This window comes from Metarhizium acridum, assembly GCF_019434415.1.
Source record: "Metarhizium acridum strain ARSEF 324 chromosome Unknown scaffold_320, whole genome shotgun sequence".
In the NCBI taxonomy this organism is placed as follows: Eukaryota; Fungi; Ascomycota; class Sordariomycetes; order Hypocreales; family Clavicipitaceae; genus Metarhizium; species Metarhizium acridum.
The window spans coordinates 766,101-786,402 of NW_027094027.1; the positions used below are offsets into that span (position 1 = coordinate 766,101).

A 20,302-nucleotide genomic window follows, 5' to 3' on the forward strand; every position below is an offset into this window, starting at 1 on the left:
TAGAGTGCCTTTTTAGCAAAGGTCCACCAAACTCTAATTTCATGTCGACTTGCCGTCCCGCCCCTTCACTTGTAGTATTCACCCACCCACTTCTTCATGGTGATCAAGATGTCGTCGACAATTTTGCGAAGCGCCGGGTTCGCATCGGCATTCCTGGTAAGCAAGTCGCTGCAGTGCACGCCCTTGGGAAGGACCCAGACGGGGGCCTCGGGCGTGAACCTCAAGGGGCCGCCCGGCCGAGCGTCTGCCGACACCGTGGCCGGCCTCCACGGATCGTACTCGCCATTCACCCACATCAGGCGCGTGGTGTTGACGCGGCTCCAGCCGCCCGTCTTCTGGTTCATGTCGTTGACGGTTCGGCCGAGAGCAAGGCCGTACGTGTGGTTGCCTTCCCGCGGGAACATGTTCCTGCACTGCATGCGCCCGTAGCCAAGGCCCAGGTGCTTGGATGCGAGGCCCGTGATGTCGTCGGGCCCCGAGACCTGCCACCACTCGAACCTGGGAGTGCCATTAGCCGGATGGTGCGTTTTTGCCGTCCGCACGGGTCGTACTTACGGCTCGTTGCACAGCAGCCAGTACCACTGTCTGTTGACCGTGTTGCTTACAGAGAGATCCTTGTACATGGGGTTGTCCTTGTTGTTCATGTCCATACACGCTACCGTGTTGTTGTCCGTCCAGTAGCCGAATTCCGCACATGCTATGCGCCCCTGTCAGTACCTGAGAGGTGCGCCGTATTGTCATCGCAAGTACTCACCTCCGGGCAGATAGACGTCTTTGGACCACTTGGCAAAGCCATCGAGGGCTTTGCCAGTACCGACACCTTCCGGCCCTGGAACGGCAGGTCGATCGCCAATTATGCGGCTACTTTGCACCGGGAAGACGTTCTGTTTACATCATGTTAGATGGTGCTCCATTGTGCTCGAGTATAGACCAAGCAGTAGCGTGGGATGTTACCTCGAGGTAGTCGCACAACTGGTACAGGGGGTTCGGTTTCTTCGTCTTGAAGAACACGGTGTGTTGCCATTTTTGGAGACCGCCGATGAGAGCCTGGCCAAAGTCGTCGTCGTGGGTGAGAGATTCCAGGCCGAATTTCTTCTTCAGCGCATGCTTCTGGTCCTCTGTGCCGTCAGATAGGATGCCGTCGATGTGTCTCATGACCCTTTGCATATCCGTGCTGCAATTTTTGGGCATGGCCTCCTTGATGGGCTGGTTGTACTGCCAAAAGCCGGGAATGGCTTCGACGACGGCGCTTGAGCAGTGATATGCCCAGAATGTGCCCGGGGCCTGGTGGTGCGTCCACGCCGCGAGGGCACCAGAGTACGAGCAGCCGGTCAGCACCCACGGTGCCTTGGTTGGCTTTGATGTCCCTTGGAGGTCGAACGGCAGCTCGACGTTGTGAGCAAAGTAGATGAGGTCTTGGATGGCGTTGTCGAGGTTGAGGTACTGAAGGTTGGTGGTGGTCAGGTTGTCGAAAGGAGAACTCTTGCCCCAGTACCGGTGCTCGAGGACAATGACGGCACCGCCATTGGTTTGAGCAAATCTTCCCGCGAGGGATTCTTTGGTAGCATAGAAGGCGTCGCCCTCGTCTTCAGCGGGCGCGTTCAGTATTATCGGGGAGCCAGGCCCGGCATAGTCATCCGCGTTGTACCAATAGCGTTGGGAGAACCTGCCGAGCTCGGGGTTGCTGTGGTCTATGAGTTGCTGGAAAGTGCCTTCGTGGGTTGGGCGACGGGATCTCTTGGTCAAGTCGTCATCTTTGGGCGGAGGCGGTGGTAGTCCGTTGAGGTGAACTCGGTTGATGCGAGCCGCTGATGGCATAGCAAGCAAGAGGTTTGCTGCCATGCCAATGAAGCTATTTACACGCATTGCTGAAAATATCGCCAATTATTGTGCAATAGATTTCGGGGGGAGACGCGGCTGGAAGGTGGCCAAGGCAAGATGACTTGGGAAAATAGCTTTGGCTCGAGGCGGTAAGAACTGATATCTATATACTTTGCAGTCACCTTGACGGCATCGTCTTGATGGCACCATGTCATCCCAGCCTCTTAGTCGTAGTACTAGTAGTAACTAGTGGCCTGCTATCTTTGCCATGCCATATATTAAAGATGGACCGTCGACTTTCTAATTTCACGCTTGTTTTTGGGGCAACTCGACGGGTAGCAATGTAGTAATAGCCACGACATTGGTCAAGTCACACGCTTACAAGGGAGGCATACAAAAAAACATGCTTGGCGCTTCTCAGGCTCTGCAGTTGCGTGCCTGATCTTCTGCCATCTAGGTTCCATGGCTTCGGCTTCAAGCCGAAGTGCGTGTTGCGAAGCCACCGGAAGATTATGAGCTGCCCGAATAGGAAACTAGGCTGATGCCAGCATCTGTACTTTGGAGGCGGTGCGGCTTACAGTGAGGTCATTGTCGTGGAGAATAGAGTTGGCGTTAAAAAAGGGTTGATTGCAAGTAAAAGGGAGGTTGCTTCTTTGCTATGGCTCCGGGTGCTTCTTAAACTGACCATGTATTGCAATACGTCAAGTCGTCACGCAGGGAAACAATTCATCAACACAGACTCATTAAAAACATAAACAGCCACTGAGATTCTATGTGGTAGAAGATAACATCTTTTGTCCGTAGGAAGTATTGCCGCCTTCAAAGCATCGTGACTTGATGCATAGCAGCTTGTTCCGTATGTACATCCGCAGAAACCTAGCCCCTGGGGTCATTGCAAATGGGACAGTAGGGATCTTTTGCCCTAGAATCTAAACCCATCGCACTAGCTGCACATCTTGTCGTACTGAAATCGGGCGTCTTGCCTACTGTCGCGGGTCTTCGGTGCAAGAAGACGTAGTAGCCGTGGCCGAATCAGGGCAGAAAGAGTGTCACGATCATACGGCGCCAAAAATCTCGACGGAAATGATGCAGAAATACTAGAATCCCCATGGAACTATAATGCAATTTGCTGTTGCCGTTTCTGGCCGACCAACGCACCAGACTCGAGAGGCTCACCACTTACGTGCCCCCAAGCCTCTTCATCACAGAGATTGCCTATTCGATGCCTCCTCGGCAGCATTTAAAACACGGAGACTATGAATAATCGAGTCAGTGACAAACGGCTCAAGCAGTAGGATGAAAATGCAGCGGGCACCCACCTCGCCAACAACATGCTACACCATCAAGATCATCAGCACCGCTTTAAAAACAAGATTATCAAGAGACAATAACGTAGCCTCACGTACCCAGCCGCTGGCGCAAGGCGGTGGAACAGGAATGCAATCATTATTACAATCGGCCAGTTGGGGCACAGCAGAAACGGACACTGTCGCCACAAGAATAAGTCTCACAAGGCTGTTCATATTGAGTTGCGTCCGTTGGTTGTTGCTAGTTGGTCAAATGGTGTTTTCGAGTCGTTCGGCAAGGGCTAGCCCATGACGACAAGATTTGACGGCTGGATCGTGGTCGCCCAAGAGGCTATTTATTCTGTAGCATTCACAGACGTACTGCATTCATCCGGCACCATACCATTGGACATGAGGCTACGTGCAACCATGCCATGCATGACCCGAGACAGTTGTTCGGCAAACACAACACCACCGCATGAGCTGAATACGAACAGAGCCGTTGATTGGGTGGCCGTAACTCAGCTTCCTCGTACACACGGATCATCAGTTGCCGGTGGACGTAACGATTCTGAAAAACGAAGCAAGCCATTCCCGACACAGCCAAACCGCGATGCTGCGTATGGATTTTTCTTGTATCCGGATTACTAATTACCAACAAGATAACCAGGTCGTTTTTCATCGTCCTGCCTAGTGAATAGGAGGACCCCCCATCATTTCCCCGACAAACCCAAAAAGCCATGAACCATTGCCGTGTCTCTTACAGTCCAAGTTCCGAGTACGCATTCAGAGCCAACTGCCCACCCAGGTGAGCATACAGCACATTCCCGGCAGAAATCTCCCCCGACCTAATCAGTCCCATCATGCCCGCCAGGCTCTTGCCCTCATACACGGGGTCGGTAATAAAAGCCTCTGTCCGGGCACCAAACTTGATGGCGTCAATGGTCGCCTCGTCCGGGATGCCGTAGACGCCGGCATTGTAGTCACTGTTCAAGACGACATCCCGCTCCGTGACGTCGTCCTCGGACAGGCCGATTTTGGCAGCGGTGAACTTGGCGATGCGGAGGACCTGGTCGAAAGTCTCGCCGGGCTTCCCCGAGGCGTCGATGCCGATGAGCCTGCGCGGGCGGGAGCCCTGCTTCTGGGCGAGCTTGAAGCCCGCAATCATGCCGGCAAAGGTCGAGCCCGTGACGGCGCAGACAAGGACGGTGTCGAAGAAGACGCCCATCTGCCTCTCCTGGGCCTCGACCTCGAAAGCCCAGCGGGCGAAGCCGAGGCCGCCGAGCGGGTGGTCGGATGCGCCCGCGGGGATGTAGTAGGGCTTGCCGCCCTTGGACTCAATGTCGGCGGTGAGCTTGGCCAGCGTGGTCTTGTGCTCGATGCCAAAGGTGGACGGGTCGAGGCGCACGTCGGCGCCCATCAGGCGCGAGAGCTGGATGTTGCCTACCTTTTCGTAGCCGGCGTCTTGCCAGTCGACCCAGTGCTCCTGGACGGTGGCGGCCCTGAGGCCGAGCTTGGCGGCTACTGCTGATACCTGGCGGGTGTGGTTTGACTGTACGCCTCCGATGGACACGAGGGTATCGCAGCCTTGTGCCAGGGCTTCTGACGCGAGATATCTGGGGGTTTTCGGCGTGAGTCTCACGTCCTCGGGATGGTGGTGATGGCGTGAACGGCAGCTGGGGGGGGAACAGATGGGGAGGCAACGGAGGGAGCATACTCGAGTTTACGGGTCTTGTTTCCGCCGTATGCGAGACCAGAGTTGCAGTCCTCTCTTTTGACGTAGATGTTGACTTTTCCTCCGAGCGCCTTGGACATGCGTGGCAGGTGCTGGATGGGCGAGGGACCGAAGAGAAATGACTCTCGGGGTATGCTGGCAAAGGGCTCGGGCAGGGTGACGGTGGCCATGATGTGTTTTTGATTTTGCAAACAGATTACAGAACTGATTGGAAGCAATGTTGTTACTGTTTCTCGGTGTAGTCTCTTCAATGTTTGATTTATACTTGACATGTATGGTTTGACAGTTTGGACAACTCGGGCCATCGCGGCCCAAGTCCGCCGCGGTGGGGCGCTGCTGTCCGCCGAAGGCGCAACTTGGCGTCGTTGCATGGCTGCGAATATGTGCCCCCCTTTTCCCATCTTCACATGTATGCATTGTGCGTCCGCTCAGTACACGCCGGGCAAGATGCGCCACTTGACCTGCTTCTTGTACCTCTCCCAGTCCTCGCCATACTTCTCGCCGCACGCCGCATCATCCCGGCCCTCACGATGGATAAGCAACATGGCAAAGTACAGCGCGTACAAGTACGTGTAAACCATTCCCCATCCCCGAGCACCCTCCTGCCTCACCTCTCGGCCATCCGCCATGGCGAAGCCTCCCGCGCTGGCGTTGGCCACGGCACTTCCAGCGGGCAACATGACGTAGCCAGCAATGCCCGTAGGTAGGGTGAATGGAGAGGCTTGCAACCAGTCGCCAAAGTAGTTGATGTGACGGGCCATGCCCCACCAGCCAGACGTGAGAAGTCGAGTGCCGCGCCTGGTTTGTATGTACGACATGCGGCCAACTCTCGGGTCGTCTGGGGACTGTCGAAAGAGGGCCTTTTGGTTGTTGGCCGAGCGGAAGATGAAGAAGCCAATGGCGAAGGCTACGCCCACTGCCGCGATTCCCGCCGAGCTCAGATGGACCGGGTGAATGGACAGGTACCGGCATTGCGTCGAGTACAAGAAGGGGACCCAGGCGATGTCTCCAAAGGTGAGCATGAATCCCAGCCCATCAGTGGTTATGTCCATCATGCCTAGCAGAGCCGTCTCGGCATACTGCCCCTCAAGGACATAATATATCTGCACCGCCGTGATGAATAGAATGCTGTTGGAAAGGAATCCGTAGTTGCGGTACTGTTTCGCAACAAAGGCAAGGTCGAGAAGAGCCCATCCCGTCAGGCCAGGTCGCATTTCAAGCCAGGCCTTCAAGTCAATCTCGCCAAAGAATGGGAGGGTGACGCGAGGATTCAGTTCGCGGCCAATGTAGAAGTCGTAGATTACATTTCCAGTGTGGCCCCCTCGAGATAGTTCTCGCAGATCCTTGTTGCCAGGCTTGACGGAAAAGCTCTTGATGTACACGAAAGCCGAGATGGCGTACGCAAGGACGAGGCTGGCCGTCAGCAACTGCAGGTAGTTGCTGTCGATAAAAGTCCAGACGGCAAAGTCTGCGCCGTAAATGTAGGTCCCCACGGCACATGCGGCCAGCTGCACCACCGTAGACGAGAATGCTAACCCGGCCCATTGAATCAGTACGGGCTCTTGTGACCGGAGTTCTGCTGTCTCGCAAAATCTGCAAACGTACCGTTGAACCGATATTTCAGGGGTCGACCCGACTCTCTCAACTTGGTGCCGTATACCTCAGTGGCCGGGAGCACGCGGTAGAGGAGCAAACTGAGAAGATAGTAGCCCAGCATCCAGCCGGTTGCTTTCCAGCTTGCAAAACCGGCGAGGCCATTTTCCGGCCACGGAATCTGGGATTTGAGCACCTCCCATGAGAGAGTTCGCGGGCTTAATAGTGCGGGTGCAGGACAGCCAGTCATGTCATTGCAAGTGAAGAAGAACGCATACAGCAGAGCCGGCAGACCAAAAGCGATGGCAGTGGCACCTAATCTGGATTCAAAAGTTGACCGTGGTTAGATTCGTCTCAAACAGGGGGGCAGAATAGGAGAAGGGGTGAATCGTACGGGCCGCCAAATTCGTACTTTGGCTTTACTGGCGCAGATTTAGCCATGGCTCTGCAGAAGATTCAAAATTGCAGTGAATCAAATAAGTTTTTTTGAGAAAGAAAAAAAGCAGAGTCCAGCCATCCGGATTCGGACCCACGCCGACGTTCCTCACCCCATCCGGAATCCGGGAACCCGACGGGGCCGGGCGGTTAAGACCAAGAAGGTCAAGTGTAAGAACGAATACCCATGGACACCCTTGGGTACCCGGTGAAAGTTGCGGATATCCACGGGCACCCGTAAATGCAAATAGATGTAAAGAAAAAAAATGAAACCCGTAGGTACCTATAAACTTAAATAGGTAAGAATAGGTACTTATTTAAGCCGAAGGATTTATCAAGAAGTCAAGGTCTAGTCAAGTTAATGATTCTCAGTGTCGCCGCCCAGAAGACCCCATTTTTTCCCTTGCCAGCTCTGCCAGCCCCAAGAGGTGGCGGTAAATAAAATGATAGTAGGTCGCTGTCATGAGTACTCATCCGATAACAGCTCCCAGGCCAATTTAGTCATATCTTACGGGTTAACCCTGACTCTTAACCTTAACCCTAACCGCTAAACTCTGTGGGGCTAGTATCAGGTGAGCACCCTAAGACCCAAACACTCCCCCCCACCTCCCCAACTCCAACCAGACTTACTGTGATTGATACAAAAAGAAGTAAGAAATCTTCACTACAGGGGCAGATGCCACGACAAGTGCAAAACATAGAAGCCGAAAACTACCTAGCTACCTAGGTAATTAAAAACATGCGGTCACGGTGGCAGTTAGCGCCAAGTTGACGTTCTGATTGGTGCAAATAATTACTAGTCATCCAAAGCGAGAAGACATCTGCATTTTTCATCAACTCTGCCATATCAATGCATGGGAACTTGCGTTGTTTTTCGAGTGCCAGATTAATGTTGTCTTGTGAACACAGGCCAATGGATTGCGGATTGCCCCATCCCTCAGGGCAATAGCCTGGAGAAGGCCGAGCTTGTTCTCGCCGGGAGGAACAAGGAAATGTTCCTGAATTTTATAAAGGGGATGCTAACGTGGCGGCCGGAGGACCGCAAAACTCCAAAACAGCTGCTCGACGACTCTTGGCTAAAATCTTGGGAGATGTCCGATTAGAGGTTCGGGAAGGAGCCAGAAAAAAAAATCACACAATGAAGAAATCAAAGCTTGAAAGATATCAGGAAAGCTGATTTGGGTGACATAACTGCCAAAGGCTTGAAAGTCATCGTGTGTGGGCTTCCAGAGGCTCTTGACGTGATTAAGCCGTCCTGCCAGCGTAGACCATAGACGTCTGGTGGCATACACTTTCTGCCAATCTACAGACCAGGCCGGCTGGCCTAAATCATGGAGTTCAGTAGACATTTAGAATCTTTTTTCCGATAAGGGGTCTGGCGTCCAGAAGGGATGCAATGGTTGGGCGACGCGTGTCTCTCGGAAGCGGCTTGCGACTTGTGAATGACATTTCACGATTGATCGAGTCACCGGAAGGCGACCATGAAGAATAATGTACAAATAATGTGGTTTAGCTTTAGGCGGCAACTTTAATTTTTATTTTATTTTTTACCTTTACTAAGGCTGGAATACTTATAACGTAAGTGTGGCAAGCTACCTAAACATTAATGCAGTAATGAATGGGTCATAACTAACTTCATGTAGAATTAAACAAAACCCTTGATTGGACAGGTCATATCTTAAGAAATAATCTCTTTATTTTGCCGTTTCAAAATACATCATCTCCAGTCTGTGGCTGCAGAAACATTCGCTCTGTACCATGTCTGCCGTTGCGATGGATGTGGCAACCGAGCCCATACAAGCCGAGCCGCCATCATCAATCGCCAAGACCTCTTCATAGGCCTCACTGCCAGTTGAAGTACGCCAAATGACACTGAGCATGGTGGGCTTGCCCATCTATAGGAGGCGATACAACGGCCTGGGCTATCCAAAGGCGGCTCGGTTCGCTACGGTGTGCCGGGAATGGCGGGTCTTCTTTGAGACTTGTACATTTCGGCGCCGTGTACTTGATTCCCGACTTTCTCGGCGAGTTTGAAGCAATTGTCAGACGACATGACACTCGTTTAGGGTGTATCCGAAAACTCTGGCTTCGGGTTCAGCTCTCAAAGTACGAGTGTCCCGATTATGATGAACCAGAGGATGAGTGTACTTTGGTGCTAGTCAACACTTGCAACGACAACATGATATTCACAACGTGTATTCGGTCCCAACTGGGAACTCTCAAACTCTGGGATCCCGTGAGGCATGGGGCAGAACGACTGGCACTGACGTTGTCTGCCTCCTCGCCCAGCGATACAGAGCATCGGCTTAACCGATGCGAAATCAAGGACGGTTATCCATTTTACTACGCCAAAGACAGATCTTACACCAGGCATGGTTGATCTCCATCGGACTAACATTGCGGATCCGTTCAGCCCTTATTTTCATCGCGGCCGCCCTCCGCCGTTGCACAGTGAGCATGTCAATAGGGTGCAGGGAACTCCGCTCCGTTTGAACTACGAAGAGATAAGCGAGGCCGCTTTATCAGTGAATGCAAGAGTCTTCCTGCCGTGCCCATAGTCAAAGGACTGGTCATGCACGGACAGCTTCGCAGGGATATTCACGTAAGGACACTGTCTTGACTACTTGGTCGAAGCTTTGTGGCATTGGAGTGGTACCACTTCGAGAGGACTGTTTTCCCGAAGCCTCATAAGCAAATTTCCTTTGATCAAGGTATAAAAACGCTGACCAGCCTTTACGGCGAGTATTTGGTGAAGCTAACGCCCCTTTCTCAGGCTTCCAACTGCACTTACTGCCCTCCCTGCCGAAAACATTGCGCCGACTCTCCTTCAAGCAGTGGGAAATCCCCAAGACTGATCGCCGCTATGAATTCGAAGTAGGATCTGAATTTCCTCCACATGCTCAAGCTTACCTGCCTCGGGGGATGGCAAGTTTTCTTCAAGACTAGAGCATTTCTGCCCGCCATGGCAGATGGACACAGCTGCCTGCTTTGGTCCGTCGTCAAACTGAGGGAATCACCTGAGATGCTTGAAAGCTCCCTAAAACGGATAATCCTGCGTTGTCTGCTCCCAAGCTCAGACCGAAGCAGACAAAATTTCGAATCGCTGGTAATCCTCGCAGCCAAAGCGGCTCTGTCGCTTGCCCAACTGAAAGTCATGGAGCTATGGGGTACCTGACTTGACGGAGAGGAAAGCCGGGCATACATCTTTCGGTACAGCTGTGATGACGGTCGAGCCAGTATCGTCTGGAGGAGCTGTGAAGAGACAATGGTGGCTCAGGCGTGGATTGTCGCCAAGCGGACCGAGGTGGCCCAGAAACACTCGCATTCGACTCTCGCGTACAACCTTGTCCCCTTTGCGGAGACCAAGGCAGAAATTTCCAGGTCTGATGGAACCTACGTATATCGACATCTACTGCTCAGACTTAGTGTTTGATCCAATTACGCGGATCATCCTGGAAAACGAGCCTTATCGATGGCGCGACTCATCGCAGTAAGCTCATGCTCTGGATTGAAATCTCGCAAATCTAAATTCGTTGGGCGGCCATCTATTGATGGATATCCTTGGACCGGATGCCGACCTCACATCACTGCAGGCGGATCTCATTGCTTGGGATGCCGAAGTCAATGCCTTTCTCCGGGAGCATTATGGGTAGCACAGCGTGACGATATATCCGGAGAAACCTATGGAGGAGCAGTGGCTCTATGAACCCCCCCCCCAACAGGTCAGGGTAGAGGTTATCGTTTGACATGAAATAATAACGTAGCGCCAGTCTTAGTTCCTGGTGGCGCATGTCTGTCGCCTTACTTTAGGCATTGGTCTTTAGAGGATATGGGATCCAGAGAGTTCTTTGGACCCCGGAGACGCGGGTAGGCAGGACCAACAGGTTCACTTGAACCATCTAGATCAGGGATGCAAACTTGGTGCAGCAGATGGTGGAGTTTTAAGAGAGCAGAGTAGGTAGCCAGGAGAATCGGCCACATGATTCAAATAGGACCAGACATTTACTCCTACTTTAGTGCAGTAGGCTCCAATACTAATACTATTGTCAAGGATACAAGTATTTGCCTTCCTGCTATGGTCTTTCCGTTGTCGACGTCCGGGGAGGGTCAATGTATGCTCGCAATATGTTTACCCACCCGTGGACTAATCAAGACGTCTTGTACCCAGTCTATGATTGGCAGCCTGTCGGCTGGATATTCTTGGATCGGAAAGCCATCTCCGTCACTGATCCTTTATCCCCAGTACCGCAGAACGATCCACATGTTGTGCATGGCCAAGAAACCGGCCGAGCAATCGGGATATCACCGCTCTTGGCTGGGCCACGCATTCCTAGTCAATTGCCCGTATAAGGGACGAAGGAAGGAAAAAAAACTTTTAAATGAGTGGGACAGAATCTGCCTTGCCCAAAGTCATGTCTTTTGTGTGTGTATGCTGGTTCTGCGGCTCGACAGGATCGAAAACTTGCCACAGTAGACGCCGATGGTATGACTGCTTGGATCGGGTAATGTGCCAAACATCATTTGTCACTTGGAGCAATCACGAGTGAGAAAGTAAGCTACATAATCGCAACACCTACCCTACCCGCAAAGCGTAAAATTGGGTACGGGGGATCTCGTCCATTCACCATGATCACGTCTCTGACGTCGGTGTGGGTTGAAATGGGCCGAAACGAAACGGCCAAGGGTGGCAATGCTGGTCTCGCCACTACAAGGGTCCTGTTGAAGCTTCTCGGTCTGTTTCCGGGATATTCGCGCCTTGGTCTTTACCCGAGTCAATGTTTTCAGCCGGATCAGATAAGGTTATAGCGAGAAACAGCCCCCTCCCTTGCATGGTCTAAGACGGTCCGGCCGCCTCGCGATGCCATTGGCGAGTTCTCACGAGTCACGAGCTGGTTGGGCTGCAACCCCTGCCCATGAGGCATTTACGGTGCGAGGCAAAATTGAACCAGATCGGGTACCTGGCTATCGCGGTTTACGGTATACTGTAGTATATTAGTATGGATATATCAGTGCATACTTTTTGTTATACGGAATACCGTCACCGTCATATATATATTGCAATACAGTCTCTATTAGAGGGAGGCCTCCACCTTTGGCAGATTTGTTCAACACCTTTAAATGGGCAAGTATATTCTGCCACAGACTGTAGACGGGTCTGGACGCCTTTCGTTCAAGTCTGGTTAAGCTTATATACATGCTTGGCGGCAAATGTAGGTAGGGCCAATCCCGGGTGCCGCAACGACATGGAGCAATAAGCTACCCACGCCCAACGCCGCCAAGACATTCTCGGCCATGGTTCTTGGGCTTCACACCCAGGTTCAAGGTCGCATGGGGCGGTCCGGACCAGCCATTGTCTTGGCCTCGGAAACAAATGAAGAAAAAGGGAAATCCTTGACGGCGGGAGGAGAGATTTTCTGCTGCGGGCTTTTGCCACGCGACAGAGGGGCCAGTCATGGGGGGCGGCCGTGAAGAAGACTTGAAATATGTCGATGCCGCCTCGCATGTAGTTCGTGAACGACGACAAGCGCCCTTTCCTGCACCGTCGAAACCGGCACCATGTTCTTTCTGCCCAAGATCCTTGCTCGTGCCGACGACGAGCCGCCCGTGTCCGGAGCGGCATTTGCGTCCGCCAACGAGAAGAATGTTGCCGACACTAACAATGCGACGACCGTGGCAAAGACGGATTCAAGCCGTGATGATTCCTCCGCCGAGGCCCAGGCTGGTGTTTTGGAGATGGAGGCAATCTCCAAAGTATGGAGCAGAAACCACGTCGTCATAGCATACGTCTTGTTAGTATACTCACACAAAAGTGCGCGGCGCAAAACTGCAAGTAGCTGACGCCGCCGTCACAGCATCTGGATCATCTACTTCATGGACTCGATGCACTCCAGCATGTCCTTCACGCTCACGGCCTACGTCACCAGCTCATTTCGACAGCACGGACTCACGGCCACCACAAACGTCTTTGCAAACTTGATCGGAGGTCTCTTCCGGCTGCCGCTGGCCAAGATCCTCGACATCTGGGGCCGGCCGCAGGGCTTCGCGTTAGTCGTCTTGTTCTTGGTCATCGGCCTGGTCATGATGGCCGCCTGCCAAAATGTCGAGACCTATGCCGCGGCACAGGTCTTTTACTGGATCGGGTGCGTCCTGTTCTGTTGCTCACCTGGCCGGTGCCGCTACTACGTTTCCAAAAAAACAAAGGGCAAACAAGCTAATCCAGGCATTGCCAGGTTCAACGGCATCGCGTACACGCTGCAGGTCTTCATTGCCGACACCTCGGAACTGAAGAACCGAGCCTTCTTCTTCGCCTTGACGACGTCGCCGTTTCTCATCACGACGTGGGCCAGTGGCCCGGCAGCCAGTAGCTTCCTCACCGGCGCCGGCTGGAGATGGGCCTTTGGGACCTTTTGCATCGTCGTCCCGGTGGTGTGCTCCCCCATTCTCGTGCTCTTCCTGTACAACCACTTCAAGGCCAAGAAGTTGGGTGCCTTGCCGCCGAGACGGCCCTCTGGACGGACGCCCTTGGAAAGTGTAAGGCACTACCTGATTCAGTTTGACGTTGTCGGGCTGCTTTTGGCCGCGGCCGGTATGGCGCTGTTCCTGCTGCCGTTCAACATCTACCAGTTCCAGGCTGAGCAGTGGGGGTCCCCCATGATCATTGCCATGATTGTCGTTGGCGTGGTTCTTCTCGTTGTCTTTGCCCTCTATGAGAAGTACGTGGCGCCAGTGCAGTTCATCCCTTACCAGCTGCTGGTGGACAGGACCGTCATGGGCGCGTGCGTCTTGGGCGCCATTGGCTTCATCAGCTTCTACATCTGGAACGGCTTCTTCTCGTCGTTTCTCCAGGTGGTTGTTGGCCTGACGGTGACGGAGGCGACATACGTCGGACGAACCTACAACATGGGAAGCTGCTTCTGGGCCCTCGTTGTCGGCGTCATTGTTCGGTGGAGCGGCCGGTTCAAGTGGCTGGCATTTTATTTTGGCGTGCCGCTGATGATACTGGGAATCGCCCTCATGATTCAGTTTCGCCAGCCTGGCGTCGACGTTGGCTACGTCGTCATGTGCCAGGTCTTGATCGCCGTGGCTGGCGGCACTCTTGTTATTTGCGAGCAAATGGCCGTCATGGCTGCTGTCTCTCACCAGAACGTTGCTGTTGCGCTGGCAATGCTGTCCATGTTTACCAGCATCGGGGGAGCTATCGGGTCCAGCGTCTCTGGAGCCATCTGGAATGGCATCTTTCCCAGCAAGGTGGCCGAGTATCTGCCTCCGGATACGAAAGACCAAGCGGCCCTCATTGTTGGGAATTTGTCCAAGCAGCTTGAGTATCCCTGGGGGAGCCCGGCACGTGAGGCTATCATGGCTGCGTATGGGGATGCTCAGAGGGTTATGCTGAGTTCGGCAACTGCCTTTGTGTGCTTGAGTATAGTTGCCGTGGCGGTATGGCGCGATATCAAGGTCAAAGACTTCAACAAGGTGAAGCAAACCGACGCCTAACCGGAGATGGCGACTTCGACTTCCAACCATGTTGAACAAGTCCATATCATGCAGATCACGTCTTACACTTGGATATCGCAGCTTCATGTCAATTTTATCACGAGGAATAACGCATTCTTAACGAAATCAGTAGTTTAATAATAGCAGCTCGCATCGCTAGAGAAGTCCATCTCGCAGCCTCCCTTGAGTTTCCAAGAATTCTCAGTGAGCGGTTCTCCTGCATGATGCCAGTACCGGAGGCTCAAGTGACCTGCTAACAACAAATTGTAACTCTTCAACATTACTACCCCCTAAACTACATTCTCCGAGCCATGAATGGTACCCTTGATTACCACCGGCTTGGCTGTGGTGAAGTTGGGAATGTCGCCAAAGACAGTTTCGGAGTTCTTTCCCGTCGATGCAGCCTCCCACGCAGCCAGCGATTCAAACTTCAAGATGGCTTGTATCTGATAAATCTGGCCTGGAGCGAACTGAGTAATCTCCCAGCTTTTCAGGCCCTCTCCTTTCCAGGAACTGTATATGTAAAACAAATGGTGAGTTCCAGACCCCGCGAGCGATGGTGGAAACAGATGCGGATAACCGAGGTTACAAGCGCTTGCTCGGTGTATGTTGTAACAAAGAGGACCTGTCACTTACGCAGACACTAGGGGCATGTGGGTTTGCAGATAATACTTGATGTCGAAGTCGTGCCCCGACGGGTACAAGATGGTGATGGAAGCCATTGGTTATGTATTGGCGTGGGTAACGACGAAGCGGTAAAGATGTTGACGAAGCTATCGTGTTGTGTGAGTCGTTCGAACCTGCAGATATGGGCTGAGAACCCAATCTAATGGATTTGATAAGTTACATGTATGTCCCTTGGCTCCGTCTCTGACATAATGCTGCAGAAACAGTCCAGTCGCATACTAGTAAGTTACTGGAGCGGGATCTTACCCCGCTCTTCGGTATCGATAATAACATCATTGATTTGAAGTGTCGCGCGGGAAATGAGGGGGTATAACACACCAGACAAAATACTGTGATTTTTGGTGCGAAAATAAGAATAACTACCATCGGTTCATCAAGCCGTTCGTATTGTTAGAGCAAGTGTCTTTCTGTTAGCTGACCATCTTTGTATAGAATCGTGCTCTAAATCGAGCAATTAGTGGTGCCTAATTTCGCTCCTGGGCATACAAATCGTGGCGGTACGACACTGTGTGAGCCCTCTCGTCGGTTTATGGCTGAAGCATGGACATCAGCACGCCTCAGCTCACCGTGTTACTCGCGCACTTAGGAAACAAACGGGCACCACTCAAATGGTGCAAATGTAGATACTACCCGGTACGTCCCTTGCCACCCTTCCAAGTTACTAGACTGTATATAAATAATCCGGCGCCGTTTTTTCGCATAACTCCAGTATCCTGGGCGGAGCATTTCATTTCACACCTGTCACGGCCAAGCCCCAGGAATGAGATCCCTGCACCTCCACCACGGAGTGCGTTGCGCTCTTTCAATGCCTGACGGTCCCCGTAAATGCACAAGTATTCGCAAAAGGATGTATAATTAGTTACTATCTGCGAAAAAATGTCAATAGACAAGAACCTACAAGAAACGACCTGGGAATCAACCTTCTCCGCGCCTGCTCAGCCCCTCTGCAAGTTGAAAGCTGAGAGACTTCGTGTACCGCCCACTGAAAGCTGAAATGATTTGGCTATGCAGAGTAACCAATATTGAAAGATACGTTTGGAGTACAGATTGGGACGCGGGGCCCATCGTCATCGACGTGAGTTGGACAATTAGATAATAAAGGCGAGTGAGACGCTGGGTTTGTCCGTGTCGCACAAACGAGAGGTATTGGAGCCCAGGGCCGATTACGGGCGGTAAGATGAATTTCGCGCCTTCTTTTCTCTGGGCTGGGTGGCTAATTTCTTGCGGGCGAAAAGAATTGCAATTTTAACGCCCGGCTGTGACGCAGCAGCGACAGAAATTTGGTCCATTAGTTTTGCACAGTACCTGACACATCATAATTATATTACCCAACCTTACAGCGTGTTGTGCACTGGTATCCAACCCGTTTCAATGTATCCTGCATATTCCCTCCTGCTCTTTTTCAACTCTATGCTTTTTTATATGAGGCCTTTGTCACAGAAACTACAATATTTCTTCACACAGCGCCCTATAGCATTTGAAACATGGCCATGAGGGCCAATGGTAAGGCAACGTAGAGACCCTTGCTGGCCACCTCCAAACCAGCGGCGGCTCCAGGAGAGGCAATCGTTGAGGGAGCAGCACCACCGGAGGAGGTGGGAGAGCCCGTGGGCCTAGCAGTCGTAGCAGTCGAATTGCCGCCAGTAGGGGCAGAAGCGCCAGTGGGAGTAGAAGTACCGGTAGGGACGCTGGTCGAGTTGCCGCCACTCTTGCCCTTGTACTTGTCAACGATAAACTGGATGATTTTGGGGCCGTGAGTGCTAAAGTACTGGCCATGTACAGCCTTGTCTTCTCCTAAATCGCAGTATACATCGCCGGTGTCGCACCAAGACGCGATTTTGCTGGCATATTTCTCGCAACTGGCGCTGTTTTTGCGGGGAAAGAGCTAATTATGGCTTGTTAGAGCACTGTCTCGCGCTGCAGCTCCTCTCCAGAAACCGCAATAGAAGTTGGGCATTGCAAATATGTAACTCACGCCGTCCTTTTTGCTACTGCCTCTATCATAAGAGACATTGGCAATGTGGGTTGGGTCACCGAACAGAGCAACAGCGACAACTATCAAAGTCCAACAATTAGCTATTGGCTACACCAGGAGTGCTGGATTGACTCACCATTATCAACGGCACTAGAAGATATAGCATCGGTGGTCGTAAATCCCGTCTCGTCGGTTCCGCACAGCGTATCCAAGGAGACCTGGGCACCCTGGGAGTACCCAAGAATGGCGACCTTGCCATCGGGGCAGCTCTTGTGGTAGTCCTCGAGGAGCTCAGTCATGTTCTTGGTGCCATTGCCGACGGAGTAAGGGTATGATGGACTCGCCAGAGTCGCTGGGTATTGGAGGCCGACTACCTTGCTGCCCTTGACCTGCTCGGCAACCTTCTTCCCAATCAAGGTGCCAGCAACACCAATACCTTGCTCCTCACCAGTACCACGGACACTGATGATGTAGAGACCTTCGGCGCAACCCTTAGGATCATCGCCAGCATCGGTGGCTGGGATTGTTGCGCGGGCAGCGAGCAGGGCGACAGGGGCGAGAATGTGCTTCATCGTGAATGAGCTGGAAAAGGAATTGTTGATGATTTGTGGTGAGACCTTGGATAGTATTGGCCAACCTTGGTATTGTATCGCAGTAACTCTGCCCTCAATTCACTTGGGAGTTCAATTAGTCGACGGAATGAACGAGCGAGTCGAAGGAGGGAGAGGAAGTGAAGGAGGAGAGAGAACAGGTAATAAAGGGAGTGGACCTGGTCCTAAAAGGACTTGAAGGAATATGAGAGCTTCATGGCCGGCCAGGATGAGCGACGTAAGCTGGGCATGCCGGGAAGCGTAGCAACTCGTTTCAAGCCTGAGCTCGACTAGCTCTGAATCCTGGCGCCTCGGCCTGTTCGGGATGGGCTGAAGCGTACGACACCGACTCAAGTTGTCTAGCCCGTTCCGTGCAGGCTCCTTGGGGATGCCCTGAGTAGCGTGTGTTGTGGCAGGTTGCGGGTTTAGCGCCATCTGCTCCATCTGCTCCATCTGCGTGCAAGTGTGGTCAAAAAGCGCCGCCCCGGTGTTGGCGTTTTGTGTCGTCGTGATCTGGGAGGCAATTGGACTCGCGACCGCAGGAACTGCACGCCGTGCAACACATATAGCAATCACTCAAGATTCGAAATGGTAAACTTGACAGCTCTTACTTCACTCCATATTGGTGTACAATATGTCGGAACAGACTAAGACGCGGAACATGCGGCAGGTCAGCCGTCGGCTGGTTTGAAAGTTCTTCCCCAGCGTCTCGCAAGATCCCCCATCCCAGACCCCGGCCAGTAACGGAGAGAACAGGGATCAGGATTGAACGGATGCCACTCTGGCGGTGGCTTCCCAAAATGGCGCCACAAATCGAAGGTCCTTTGAGCCTGGTCACCATTTTGACACAAAGTCTAATAACGACGACATCTGGATTCCCTGCTGATGACGGCCAGGTCCTGCCTGAGAGACGAAGAAGGACACTATTGCAAAGCCACCAGAATGAGAAGAAATGGGTTCACAAATGACGACCCTGGGCCCCATCTGCTCTCTGCTGGTACGGGGTGTTGAGCTCTTGGGGAAGGCGCATCGCCGTTCTTGCCGATATGCATCATTTTACGTCGACTGCCCTACATATGCTTACCACTGGGTGGCTGCCCAAGTTGAGGAGACTCAACCCCCAATGTTCCATGCTCAAGTACCCAGCTACCTAGGTAGGTACGCAAATACGCGCCAGGTGCCGCGACTCCAGGCTCTTGAAAGAATTGAACAATTACGAAGTACGGAGTACTGGCAACGAAAATGCAGGCGTCGCTTGTCCCGACATGCGAAGCGTCCCGCCGCTAGTGACGCGAGGCACACGAGGTACGCTAACTCCGTGATGGCGGTCATGTCTTGGAGCTCGAGCCATTGCCGTCGCCTTCTTCCGAAGTGCCACCCATGGCGCAACCCTTCGCGCCTCTTTTAAATCACTTGTCGAGACTGGTACTAAAATCGAATCGCAGAACCAGTGTCGAACGTCGGATTTTATTGCCTTGTTCCTACCCAAGGTGAGAGTATCTAGACTGCCAGAGTCCTCACACACATCGAGGCGGCCCAGGGTTAGGGCTTCACCGCAAACCCACAGAAGTCCCCGAACCCTGGGAAATGTGGCACGCCGACACCCCTGGCCATTCACATGGAAACGCCCCCGAGGCGGGCAGCTCGGCAACTTGGTCCCGACCGACGCTAAAAGCCCATTGTTCAGCATTGAGATCCAGCTCCAAACCAGCCATGTGGCGCTCGATTCCCCATGGGGTCGGTGAGGGAACTGTCTGGGGAGTTGCTACACGGCGAACTACACAACCATGTTACTGCGAAGCTCACGACTGGAAGAAACTTCCACTGTTTCCCTATCAAGCCCTAGGCTCACCGAGTATAGGGACACCGTTCGAATCAATGTTGCTTGCATAAAATATGAGCACGGACTAGCGACCCCTACCAGCTCTGCCGGCAAGGAAATGCCACGAACATCAGCCTTCTCCATTATTCAGAATTCGTAACTGTATGCTGGCGAGATGGGGACGCTTTCAGGACCAGACTGATGAGCTGGGAATGATCAATTTGATTTGGACTCTGACGCAGCATCCGCGTCACGAACTTGTCCACTCCGACTCTGAGGATTTCTGATGCCAACCGTACTGATAGATCGATTTGTCAACCCAAGAAGGAAGCGACGTGAGTGTCTTCGTTTTGTCCCATCCTTCCTTCACTGATTGGCGCAGCTACCGAGCTCGCTCAGATGGCCTAATGCGGAATCCACATCTTCATCCAAAACGTCGTCCACGTATTGAATGGCCTGCTGTATTATTTCTCACATCTCGTGAAACTACGAATACGGGCTGCGGCCTGATTTTTGTCAACGCCACATATGCCCTCCATGTTGCAAGGCTGTTCATGAAATCAGGACTAGTCTGCTTCTTCGAATACTCGCTCATTCCTCCACGACACAGGAAATCACGGACTGTTCAATGAAGAAATTTGACCAAGTCACTTGACTTGACCGCTAAAACACCCCCACATCAGGCACTATTTGCATTCATCGCTCAGATGTCGGCATCGCTTTCTGGTCATTGACCGCATGGTTGACTGAGCACATAATCCGGGTCGTGGGCCACAAACTCATGCATGTTGTACATCAAGAAATGGGAATGAGGTCGCTTCTTCACCTCGGCTGCTACTCGAAGGGTTTGGCCCATCTCTCCCG

General features: G+C 52.7%; 7 protein-coding genes across 7 annotated transcripts; 2 read left to right on the forward strand and 5 right to left on the reverse strand.

Annotated features, from left to right (window-relative positions):
* Positions 1–65: 65 nt before the first annotated feature.
* On the reverse strand, positions 66–1,842 carry J3458_014506 (uncharacterized protein; the record flags this gene model as incomplete). Its single annotated transcript, XM_007816440.2, has 4 exons — positions 66–498; positions 556–697; positions 755–884; positions 955–1,842. 4 exons carry the CDS (start codon positions 1,840–1,842, stop codon positions 66–68), a joined length of 1,593 nt encoding a protein of 530 aa, XP_007814631.2.
* Positions 1,843–3,416: 1,574 nt separating this feature from the next.
* On the forward strand, positions 3,417–3,758 carry J3458_014507 (uncharacterized protein; the record flags this gene model as incomplete). Its single annotated transcript, XM_066120597.1, has 1 exon — positions 3,417–3,758. One exon carries the CDS (start codon positions 3,417–3,419, stop codon positions 3,756–3,758), a length of 342 nt encoding a protein of 113 aa, XP_065974432.1.
* Positions 3,759–3,867: 109 nt separating this feature from the next.
* J3458_014508 (uncharacterized protein) lies at positions 3,868–5,012 on the reverse strand (the record flags this gene model as incomplete). Its single annotated transcript, XM_066120598.1, has 2 exons — positions 3,868–4,723; positions 4,825–5,012. 2 exons carry the CDS (start codon positions 5,010–5,012, stop codon positions 3,868–3,870), a joined length of 1,044 nt encoding a protein of 347 aa, XP_065974433.1.
* Positions 5,013–5,270: 258 nt separating this feature from the next.
* J3458_014509 (uncharacterized protein) lies at positions 5,271–6,900 on the reverse strand (the record flags this gene model as incomplete). The annotated part of the gene is made up of 2 exons (XM_066120599.1): positions 6,448–6,900; positions 5,271–6,373 (listed from the first exon to the last, which is right to left on the reverse strand). The coding sequence occupies exons 1-2, from the start codon at positions 6,683–6,685 to the stop codon at positions 5,271–5,273; spliced, it is 1,341 nt and encodes a 446-aa protein (XP_065974434.1). The 5' UTR covers positions 6,686–6,900.
* A 5,332-nt stretch (positions 6,901–12,232) lies between these two features.
* Positions 12,233–14,493, forward strand: J3458_014510 (uncharacterized protein). Its single transcript, XM_066120600.1, has 3 exons — positions 12,233–12,659; positions 12,723–13,010; positions 13,101–14,493. Exons 1-3 carry the CDS (start codon positions 12,427–12,429, stop codon positions 14,362–14,364), a joined length of 1,785 nt encoding a protein of 594 aa, XP_065974435.1. The 5' UTR covers positions 12,233–12,426; the 3' UTR covers positions 14,365–14,493.
* On the reverse strand, positions 14,113–15,255 carry J3458_014511 (uncharacterized protein). Its single transcript, XM_007816444.2, has 2 exons — positions 15,001–15,255; positions 14,113–14,877 (listed from the first exon to the last, which is right to left on the reverse strand). Exons 1-2 carry the CDS (start codon positions 15,084–15,086, stop codon positions 14,655–14,657), a joined length of 309 nt encoding a protein of 102 aa, XP_007814635.1. The 5' UTR covers positions 15,087–15,255; the 3' UTR covers positions 14,113–14,654.
* A 1,264-nt stretch (positions 15,256–16,519) lies between these two features.
* On the reverse strand, positions 16,520–17,598 carry J3458_014512 (uncharacterized protein; the record flags this gene model as incomplete). Its single annotated transcript, XM_007816445.1, has 3 exons — positions 16,520–16,936; positions 17,027–17,106; positions 17,163–17,598. The coding sequence occupies 3 exons, from the start codon at positions 17,596–17,598 to the stop codon at positions 16,520–16,522; spliced, it is 933 nt and encodes a 310-aa protein (XP_007814636.1).
* Between the last annotated feature and the right edge of the window lie 2,704 nt (positions 17,599–20,302).